Source organism: Panthera onca, chromosome A1, assembly GCF_046562875.1.
Source record: "Panthera onca isolate mPanOnc1 chromosome A1, mPanOnc1 haplotype 2, whole genome shotgun sequence".
In the NCBI taxonomy this organism is placed as follows: Eukaryota; Metazoa; Chordata; class Mammalia; order Carnivora; family Felidae; genus Panthera; species Panthera onca.
The window spans coordinates 106,184,699-106,196,185 of record NC_138339.1 but is presented as its reverse complement, the minus strand read 5'-3'; the positions used below and the strand labels follow the sequence as shown (position 1 = coordinate 106,196,185).

The 11,487-nt window shown below is 39.3% G+C and overlaps 1 protein-coding gene across 3 annotated transcripts in view; it reads left to right on the top strand.

The window, feature by feature from the left end:
• Positions 1–5,369: 5,369 nt before the first annotated feature.
• SREK1 (splicing regulatory glutamic acid and lysine rich protein 1) overlaps positions 5,370–11,487 on the top strand; it is a 48,938-nt gene continuing 42,820 nt past the window's right edge. Inside the window, exon 1 of one of the 3 annotated variants that reach the window (XM_060635652.3) lies at positions 5,370–5,677. In XM_060635652.3, the coding sequence (XP_060491635.1) occupies positions 5,517–5,677 (161 nt within the window). In that variant the 5' untranslated portion in view covers positions 5,370–5,516. The remainder of the gene's footprint in view (positions 5,678–11,487) is intronic. The other 2 variants (XM_060635648.3, XM_060635647.3) reach the window with 2 other exon arrangements.

Genomic DNA, 11,487 nt, shown 5'->3' with positions numbered 1-11,487 from the left:
CATTAAGTATCTTAGTTGTCTTCTCACACATTTTTGGATTCATTTAGGGTAGCCAACATCTGTTGTACTTATGTCCTAGTCATACTTCTAAGATTAGGTTGTGCCATCATTTCTTGGGCTTTATGAAGTAACCTTGCCATCATTCCTTTCTGATTAAGCTATCTAGAGTAATTTCTTAGTAGTTAAAAAAAAAAGGTTATGCCAAATGATATGTTTTCAAAATCAGTCCACTAGAGACATGATGAACGAATCAAGAGTTCTGGATTCTGAAAGAAGAAGGTGATGTGGTTACACACAGGAAAGACTAAGAGTTTCTGCTATTATTTCTGGAAGAGTCCTATTTCAAGACACACTACACACAGGAACACATATGTGCACACACACAGTGCACTCATGCATGCAAAGCTCTCGCTCCGTTTCTGAGTCTCTCTAGTTATTAACCTTCCTCCCAGTGCTTTCTCGCTGTGTTCAGTCTACAGTCAGCGCTCCTCCTTCAAAGACAGGGCTACTTCTAGACCTTTCTTTACTTGAAATTACCTCTAAATTATTCTCTGTCAAAGTTTCCTTTAAAATTCCATAGAGCAGATTCACTGAAGATCTCCTTTGTTCAAAAAGCCAAACAAGACCAGAGGCAGCCCAGCCTCTTGTAAGTACGATCCACAGTCATCTCCATAGCTTCACAGATCCAACATTTTCTTCCACAGGCTGAACTTCCCAACCTATTCCTCCACAGTCCAGCTCTGGGTTCTGAATCCAAGAAATGCATATAACTTTAATGTCAATCTTCCTTTTTTTTGTTGTTCACTTATTTACTGGAGTTTATCTTTCTTATTTTTGGTTTCTGGTTTCCTCTTATGGTCCTCGGCCTGATTGTGAGGAGACTTCTCTGCCCTGAAACTTCGTCACTGATTGTCTCACTGCTTTAGAAGTTGTCGGGTCAGTAAGCAGATGAAACCAAGAGGCCTAAGTGATAAAGAAATATCTGCAAAAGGGGGCAACGAGAGTGGTTACAGAGGTTGGAGACAGAGCATGGTATAAAGGTCGAATTTCTTTTTTTTTCCCCCCAAAGTTGATTTATTTACTTTGACAGAGAGAGAGGGAGAGAGAGAGAGAGCACACATGCACTTGAGTGAGTGCGTGCAGGGGAGAGGCAGAGAGAAAGGGAGAGAGAGAGAATCCCTAGCAGGCTCTGTGCTGCCAGTGGGGAGCTTGACATGGGGCTCGAACCTACAAACTGTGAGATCATGGCTTGAGCTGAAATCAAGAGTCAGACACGTAGCTGACTGAGCCATCCAGTCACCCCAAGGTTGGCTTTCTAAAATGCATGTAAAAATGCCCCCAGGGTGGAACAGTTTGTCATTGGCCAAAGTGACAGGGCCATGCCAGGCCCAGGGGTGGGAAGTTTTGCAGGAAGATTTACAGAGGAATTAAGGGAAGTGATGTCATGGCCTTTGCTTCTCTAAACTGGTTCCTATAGCTTTAGTCTCAATAGTCACGTTATATTTACCAATGGGCAGATTTTTATCCCTGATTTTGTCGTCTTACAGAATTTGATACTTTTCGTCATTCTTTCCTCACTCTTCACTTTTTCCTTATTAGAATTTTTTCCTCCCTTAACTTTTATGACTGTCCTCCCTCCTGGTTTTCCTCCTAGCTTTTGTTTGTTTTTGGCTAGTGTTTTAATCCCTTTAACGTTGCCCACTGCACTTCTGCTACACATGTGCTGCTACTTTCAAGCTTAAATCACATACTGTATCTTAGTTCTAGATATTTTCTCTAAATTTCATTTCAGAAACTTGTCCATAATGGATCTCAATATTCTTTGCTCCTTCCTATCGCAGTTGCCCTTCCTTCCTATTTTTGGCCCTAAATTATGGCACTTGTACACAATCCCCCAGGCCAGGAACAAATTCCTCCCTTTGCTTTACCATCAACAGTAGATAGTAAATGTACTAAGTATTGCTTTTAAGACCTTCTAAATCAGGGGCTCTCAAAGTGGGGTTCTCAGATCACCACCAGCAGCAGCAGCAGCACTTGGGAACTTGTCAGAAATTAAAATTTTCAGGCCCCACTCTGGTCGTGCTCAGGATGAAGGCAGAGGTCTGTTTTAACATGCCCTCTGAGTGCCTTTGATGTACACTGAAATCTGAGGACTGCTTTTCTAAACTTGGAATTGTTAATCCTAGGGATCCATGTTGGGCTTCAGGAGGACCAAAAAACATCTGTAATTGTACCTAAAACTGAGTGTATTTCCATATATATATATTTCCAAGTGGATGATTTTTATTCCTTTTACTTTTTTTTTTTTAATGTTTATTTTTGACAGAGACAGAGTGTGAGCGGCAGAGGGGCAGAGAGAGAAGGAGACACAGAATCCTAAGCAGGCTCCAGATTCCCGATCTGTCAGCAGAGAGGGTTCGAACTCATGGGGACTGGACTGCAAGATCATGACCTGAGCCAAAATTAGACACTTAACCAACAGAGTCACCCAGGCACCCCACTTCCTTTTACTTTTAAATGGGTTCAATGCTTCCCAAATTTGGGACTGTTCTTTGCTTTCCTTTAATACCACCACTTATCCTTTGATCTAGTTCTTTTGCCTTTAGTCTCCACCCTTTTCAATGGATCTTCATGTTGCAGTGACAATGATCATTCTAAAACCTGAACCTGAACCTGCTCAAAGGTCTTCAACGACTCTCAATAGCATATAAAGTGTATAATAAAAAAACCTCTTAGCATGACAAATAGCACCTTTCATCAAAGCTTATTCTTTTCCATGCATCTGAATATTCTGGACCTCACTTGGGCCCTCATACCTCCCTGCATTTGTATATTCTGCATACTCAGTCTATCGACTTCCCTTCAATGCCCCACCCCTCCCCCACCCCCTTCCTTAGCCTACCTAATTCCTGTTTAAGATTCAGAACAAGGAATCTCTTTTCTGGGAAGTCTTCCATTAGGACTAAGTTTAAGTGGCCCTCTTACATGCTCCCAATTTTTGTCTGAGCTTATCCCTCTGGTAGTAGGTCTCAAACATTCATTTAAGACCCCTATACACTCTCAGAAATTATTGAGGAATTTACCACTTTAGAAATTAAATCTGAGAAACTTATTTTAAAACATTTAAAAACACTCATAAACCGATGTATGTTATTTTTTAAAAATATTTCAAACATTTATTTATTTTTGAGAGATAGAGCACAAGCGAGCGAGGGGCACAGAGAGAGGGAGACACAGGATTTGAAGCAGGCTCCAGGCTCTGAGCTGTCAGCACAGAGCCGGACATGGGCCTTGAAGCCACAAACTGTGAGATCATGGCCTGAGCCAAAGTCGGATGCCCAACTGACTGAGCCACCCAGGCACCCCAAACCATTGTATGTTAATGTAAATGATACATTTTTATGATAAAATGATACTTTGCAAAAAAGAATTTGAGAAAAGTGCCATTGTTTTACATTTTTCAAACCTCTTTAATGTTTGGCTTAATAGAAGACAGCTGGATTCTCCTATTCATGCATTCAATCTGTTGTGATATATTTTGGTTGAAACATATGAAGAAAATCTGGTCTCACTCAGATAAGGAGTTGGAAAAGGGAAAACTATTTTCATAGGCTTTCTAGATAATTCTAGATATTCTTCTTTGATATCACACCAAAGTTGACATATGGCAGTTTCTTAAGAGTGCAGTTGCAATGTGGACTGAGTCTGAAACTGTATCAATTAACTTTGTATTCTGCTACATTAAAATGCATAGATCTATTTTCGACTTTGATGACTCATTTTGATTTTGTAATAGCATGCACTGGTTATTCTGAAAATAGTTGTTCATTGAGTTGTAGAGATCTTCCAAATGTTCACATATTTCATTATATAATGTCAAAAAATACATGTGTTAATATCACTAGTATTTTTTAACAGAAAAGACTTTACTGTAAAGTGGTAATTTAAGGGGGTGTACACAGGATGTATACAGGTTTTACACAATTTGTATTTCTGTGTGATTACTCAATCACACAAGTGCTTTTTTTGGAGACAACTCTTACTTACTGGGGCATGCAGTGTTAAATACCATTTCTTCACGCACATTAGAAAGACGCATATGCTAGGGTGAAGATTTAATGAAATTAATAATTTTTACTGCTTTGTCAAGGACACTCAGTTTATTTAAACAATCTTTTTTTGTTAATGTTTATTTTTGAGTGAGTGAGAGAGAGAGAGAGAGAGAGAGAGAGTGTCAAGAGCTCAAGCCCCGGGGCAGGGCTGAGAGAGAAGCAGACACAGAATCTGAGGCAGGTTCCAGGCTCTGAGCTGCCAGCACAGAGCCTGCTGTGGGGCTGGAACTCACACACCACAAGATCATGACCTGAGCAAAAGTCAGGGGCTCATCCGACTGAGCCATCCAGGTGCCCCCACTTAAAGATTCTTAAATTTTGTATGCTACCATTGCAAGGAAGTGAAACATACAAAATATACTACTCTTGGTGCATTTTGGTGCCACTGCCTCGATTCCTGCTAAGTTGCCAGCGGTTTAACCTTGTATTGCTTTTACATCCTCAGTGCAAGTGTCAACGAAGTGAAAAAGGTCAACAGAGTCTTAGCATTATATTGTAAATTGTTTTGACCTTGCGGACCCACTGAAAGGGCCTTGACCTCAAGTTTCTGGGGATGGCATTTTGGGAGCAGCTGCCTTCGTTTCACATACTTGGTCGTCCCTCATTAGGTTGCAAGTTCCATGTGGACTGTCCGTAACTGTCTTTTACGTGCCCTTGTCTAACAGTGTCTGGTATGTAATGCTCAATAAATATTAATGTTTATATAAATATTGTAAATAAATAAATATCTGCGAAATGAGCGAATAAATGGCAAGTTATAAACAACCACTGCAGAGCCTTCATCTTACTTCCTCCTTTAATTCAATCGGAACTTAAAGGTTGTGTAAATTTTTCCAAGTTGTTTTTAATTAGGACGCCGGCCAATGTTTTCAACAGTTGGGCGGTTTCAATAGTTGGGGCGGGGAAGCCGCCTGTACGTGATCATGACCGGCGATAGTTTAGCCAAGCATTAATCTGTGATGCCCGAGAGGCATTCCTCCTTCACCGCCCCAGACCGGCAGGCCAGGCCTCTTGGTTCCCCAGTTCTACCTACGGTTAAAGACGGGAAAGACCTGGGTCTCCCCAATTACGCGAGCACAGAAATGTATTCAGTTGAAGCGAGGGGGGATGGGGAAACCCATAAAAATTCTGACGAAGACAAGACTAACAGGAGCTATGGCCTCGGGCACCCGGGAGCCCCAGGCTACAGCCTCCGCCGACCCGCCGGGTTGCCGGGGCGACGCTTCCGGCAGGCGCGCGCAGCCCTGGGAGCAGAGGAGTTGCGGAATGGGTGGCTAGACCTGCCCGCCTCCGTGAATTCGCCAGCGGGAGCGCGCGCGCGGCCGCGCGTACTTCGCTTTCCCGGCTCCGTCGCTGACGCGTCGTAGACGTTGGGGAGCGGGAGACAGCAGCAAGCGGGTCGGGATGAACCCCGGCGGCGGCTTCGGGTTGGCTTTAGGCTTCGGCCTCACCCCTACGGCGGTGATTCAGGTGACCAATCTGTCGTCGGCGGTGACCAGCGAGCAGATGCGTACGCTTTTTTCCTTCGTAGGAGAAATAGAGGAGCTGCGGCTCTACCCCCCGGAGTAAGTGCTCGAGCTTGGCTGGGGGAGGGGCGCGGGCGCCATAGAGACCTCGGGCACCGAGGCGTGGGGGAGAGCGCGGACGGGGGCGCGCCGTGCCCGTCACGTGATCTCCCGGGCTTACCTTGGTGCCCATGTTTGATTAGGGCACCCCGGCGCTGGGGCCCTGCGGTTCTGCTCTGCTTGTTAGTCTGATTTTGGGGGTTAACCTCTGCACCGAACCGTTACTGAGAATGTAGAGAAGTTGTTTATTTTCGTGCCTCCCCGATTTGTGGTCTCCGCTGGGTCCTCGTATTCAGTGTCTCTCCTTTTTCCTTTTTCTTCCCGAACTTAAGATGGCCGCAGGTGGGCCCGGAATAGTCCTCATGGCAAACGCCTGTTAGCGTTCTTGTAATGTAAAAATCGCGGAGACCGCGCCGGACGAACTGTCCCACTTGTTAGGGCTTTAGTGTCAGGCCGTTGTGCTGATTAGAAAGCCTGCGGTTGATGACAACTTGGAATTAGGGCTACCATTTGTTCTCTGGGGTGGTGTTCACAAATTCAGCATCTTCTTGTCTAATCTGACCGAGCCCATCCATGTTGTTAAAGATCATGTCTTTTCGCCCTTTTGGCAGCGGATTAAAATTTCCGCTTTGAAGGTCACACTGTCCTAAGCCCTTCAGAGAAAGTATTAGTCGGTGAAGGATTATCCCTGGTGTATGCTCTAAAAGTCTAGATCTTTATTGGCATTTAGAGCTTGCGGCCAATTCCCAAGTATGTATTTTGAAGTAAGATTTCCCTTGTATAGTACTGTGTACTCACAAAATTTGTAAGGGTTTACGGGTTCACATTCTTACACGCATAAACTTTTTTTTTTTTTAATGGTAGAGCTTAGAATTTTAAAATAGTATTTTCTTCATTGTTTCAAAATCCTTTGAAGGAAGGGCTAGTAGTTGCCCAGGATTTCTTTCTTTCAAAAAAATTGGCTTTGACTTTTTCGTTCATTTCATAATGATGCACGTAGACCTATTTTTCTTTCGGTTTCTATGTGTAAGTATATCGCATAGCTACGGTATAAGATATTAGTAAAAGTTGGTATTTGGATTTAAATTTAAATTTTACTTTTTAAAGTTACTCTCTTTTTGTTTTGAAATATTTAATGCAAACTAAAAAGTTGAACGAATAACACCCACGTTTCCTTTACCTGTATTCTTTCTTTACCAGTTGATTTTTTTCTCTGTCTCCCCCTCTAGCTATCTGCACCCTCTACACTTCCTCTTTCTTCCCATCTTTTTCAAAGTAGTTGCAGACTGCATGATTATTTTTTTCTCAACACTTAAGTCTCTCTCTTCAGAACAGGTACATTCTCCTACATTACCACAATACTATTAACGTGTCTAAGAAATTTAACATTGGTATATATAACAAGGAGTTCATATTTAAATTTAACCAATTATTATAATCATTTTTTTTCTTTTTCTTTTTTTGGTCTAGAATATAATCGGAAACCACCACTGCATTTAGTTGCTACCTCCTTTAATCTAGAACAGTCCCCTGTTGCTTTTAAAAAATATTCCGTAACAGTGATATTTTGTTTTGTAGTTTGTTTTGTAGAATGATGCATAATCTGGGTTTATATAGATTGTTTCAGATTAGATTGTTTATATTGATTAGATTCAGATAATACATTTTTTGTTCAAGAATACTTCATCATAAGTGCATGCACATACATATTTATTGACTAGCTGTGGCATTATGGCTTGAATATCTTATTTAGCTTTTGAAAATGATTTCTGCTATCTCTTCATTTAAGCATTCAGAACATTTCTTAATAACTGAGAAGTACTTGGAGGAGTGCTGTAGCCTTAGGAGTTGGATTCGAGCACTAAAATTTTGTACATGAACCCTTGTAAACTAACCTTGCTTTCAAGGTTGTGGTAATAAGTTGTCTCATAGGTAGAAGAAATAGTTCACAATGCCAACATAGGATCACTTTCATTGTTAAAACCAGGGTTAGGGTGGCAATATGCTGCCAGTTATAATGTGACCTTAGTAATGGGCTGTTTATTGAAATTAGATTTTCATTACTTGGAGTTTAAAAGTCAAAAAGAATAAAAAGCTTTTAAACATAGTGGAGTTAGTGTGTCACAAACTGTGATACATTTTGCAAAATTGTAACCTAAATATGACACATATGGGCCAGGAAAAATTCTTCAGTTTTTCCTTAAGTGCAGTCCCTTCCTGCTTTTCAAAAATATTGCCATGATTTAACAGTGTGTTTTCTGCTCTATAATGAAGTTGTCATAACCTAGTCTTTATATTAAAGATATATTTGTAGATTTGAGCTAAAATGGATAACATTGCAATAGTAGTAGTATTGAAGACAGATATGATTGTTTTGCAGTCTCTTGGAAACTGTATTTTATGATTAATGTTTGGAAGCTGAGTTAGTATTTCATTTGTTTTAAATTTGGAAATATATTTCTTTAATAGAATGGGAAAATCGTTTCTCATTAACATTTTAAGAATTAAGTTGCTAATATGACAATTCAGATTTTAAATCTGACTTTTTTGGAATGAGGCAGTGATTCAGTTTTTTAATTTTTAAACATTGAGAATTAGTGTAAATATTCATTGTACATCTTTAAAATTCTCAATTGTGATCCTTTTTTGTGCAGCCGGCTGATAAATATCCAGAATTTTTTTTTAGCTTGTTGCACAACAAATGAATATCATGTCATGAACACCTTTTTATGGCAGTAAAAAATTTTTTTGTAGTTTTTTTTCAGTAACCTTTTTTTTATTAGGTATAACATACATACAGAAAAGTGAATGGATAAACATGCAGCTTGATGAATTTTCACAAAGCGAACATACCTGTGTAATCAGCATCCACATCAGGCTTATCTGCACCCTAGAAGTTTCCCATTGTCCCCTCCAAGTGACTAACCCCCAAAGGGTAATCCTATCCTGATTTTCAACACCATTTCTAACAACGTCAACACCTATGTTGATTTTTTTGCTTACTGGTTTTCTTCACTTCTGTGGTCTTCAAAAATAGTAAAAAGCAAGGGAAAATGTGTTAACTACTTACTTAGTTAAAAAAAAAAATAGAATCAGTATAGTCATTTTATGAGACATAGAGAAAAAGAAACACCACTTAAGATCTTGCCATCCTATCAAAACCTCTCTTCATTTCCATGTATTTGCCTGCAATCCTTTTTATATGTGCTTATTTTAATGTAGTGTAATAGAATGATTTATACACTGATAGTAAACTTTTTCATTCAATGTGTAATAAGCATTTTTCATATTATTGTGTCTTATTTATAGTAATAACATTTTAAAGTCTGTAATTATGTCTTGTGTGTTTTTGAAATTCTATCACTGGATATATTGGTCACTTTTTTGGTGTTTTGAGTTTGTGGATTTTAGCTAGAAATGTGTATTTTTGATTGTCCACAGTGATTGGAGTGCCTTCTGGCATTTGATGGGCAAGTGTCAGTAATTCATAAGAAAATCTTAACATAAGGAAAAATTGTGCCATCCAAAGTACTGCTGTAGTCCTACTGGGAAATCCTGTTATAAATTATGTGTCAGTTAATATTTTTATATATAAGTCCGTGTACTTTGTCCATGCTTTGGATTATATCCTTTTTGATCTAACAATACTGGGTATATTATACCACATTGACTTTTAAAAAATTGTAGAGTGCCATTACCTGTTTAATGAAAAATAAAATAACCAGTTAGGGCCCACAAAATTTGATGCTCAAAAAAGTTGGTTCTGTAATTTCTGCATTAAACTCCTAGTCAGAAATTTCTGATATTTTGGAAAAATGATTGTAGAAAGTTTTGCATTTGAAAAAAGAAACAAAATTGGATTCAGCAAGTGAGGTTAAAGTAAAATCTTCTATACTTGGATACTGGTACTTTGTTCAGAAGCATACACTTAGAACAAATGGAATATGTAACATCCTTTTAAACATTAAAAATTAATTAAATTTAAGCTTGGGTGACTTGGTTAAGTGTCCGACTCTTGTTTTCAGCTCAGGTCATGATCCTAGGGTCGTGGGATCGAACCCTCAGAGGCTTTATTGTCCCTAGTTCTCTCTCTCTCCCTCAAATTAAAAAAAAAATTTTTTTTAATTAAATAAAATTAAAATTCTAGGTCCAAATTACATTTATCTATTTATTTTTGTAAAGTTTATTTATTTTTGAGAGAGAAAGAGCACGTGCAAGCAAGTGGGGTAAGAGCAGAGAGAGAGGGAGACTGGAGACAGAGAATCCCAAGCAAGTTCGGTGCTGTCAGCACTGTCCAATGCTGGGCTCTGAACTCATCAACTGTGAGATCATGACCTGAGCCAAAATCAGGAGTTGGATGTTTAGCCAACTGAGTCACTCTGGAGCCTCCAAAATTACGTTTAAAAATAATAATTCTATTTAATTAAAAAACTAAGTCTATTTAAAAGTTTACATTTATTAGAATGAAAGATATAATTATAAAAATTGGAAACAATGACTTATAAATACACATTTGTTGAGAAATTCATCATGTGTATTTAGACTTGCCACTGTATTGTATTTTAGATTATAATGTTCAAAATTAAAGTGTTAACTGTAAGCTGAACTTTATTTTGTATTTTTAGAAAGGTAATTGGAGATGAAGATACAGAGAATTTCTTAGAGCACTGTGTAAACCATACCTAGGTATCCACATTCCTATGATAATATTGGGTCAGAACAGATCAACCTTTTCAACCCACTTCCTGGGCTTCTCAAATCTTGGTAATGGTAGCCTATCCTAACGTGTAGTTGCTTTGCTAACCAGTGTCCTATTTCCTACTCCTCTGGATGTTTTAAATTTGAAGCGATGTGGTTTTAAGTAGGAGTATCGGAAAGTGCGTTTTTAGTTTTCAACAGTGACCATTTAGGTTTCCATTCTCTCATAAAAGGACCTGTCAGTTTAGGCATGTCATCTCACTGGCAGTTTGTTAGGCTTTTGCAGATTTCAGTGCTAAAAGAGAGTGTGCTTGTAATTGCTAGGGCTTTAGTAGCTCATTGTAATTATATTGTTTTTTGTGTGTGTGTGGGGGGGGGGTGGTTTGCAAAAGACAGAAACACTGCTACCCAGTCTGGCTCAAGAAGAGGTAAAATTATTAAAAAGATGGATATATCTCTAAATTAAAATAAGGCCTCATGGGAACTGGGACTGGGAACCAGAAAGTTACCAGCATCCAAGGTGATTATCTGCCTCTTCTCACAGGCTTTATTGTCCGCTCAGTTTGTTTCTGTGTATCTGCTCTGTTTTCTTTGCGGACTTATTTTGTACTTGGTCATCTGGCATCTGGCCCAAGCCCTGACTCTAAGTGACTTTTCATCCCAAGAGAGAGAATCTCATTGTTGCAAGTTCATTTGATCAAGCCATCCAAATGATAAGCTATTGGTTAGCCAGTGAAATGGGCCTTTGTGTCATGTGACTAATCAACTGTGACTAGAGGCCTCCCAAAATCTGACGAGGGTTTCATCTAAGGAAACTGCTAAGGCCTGTGCTGAAAGTGTATAGAATGTCTTGGTAGCACATATAAGGGGGGGTGGGGGGCACCTACCTAATCACTTTGTTATCTTAAAATGGCTTTCCAGAAGATTTGTAAACTTGAGCCTTGAATAAAAGTGAAATTACCATTCAAAAAGGAGAGGTAGAATATCATAGGCAAATGGAACAACACGTGCAAAGATGGCCCAGATATTCAGAATGTGTTCTGGAAACCACACATATTTCTAATGCCTGGATTTTGGGGTGAATTTATATGATAAAGCAATAACAGAAGCAT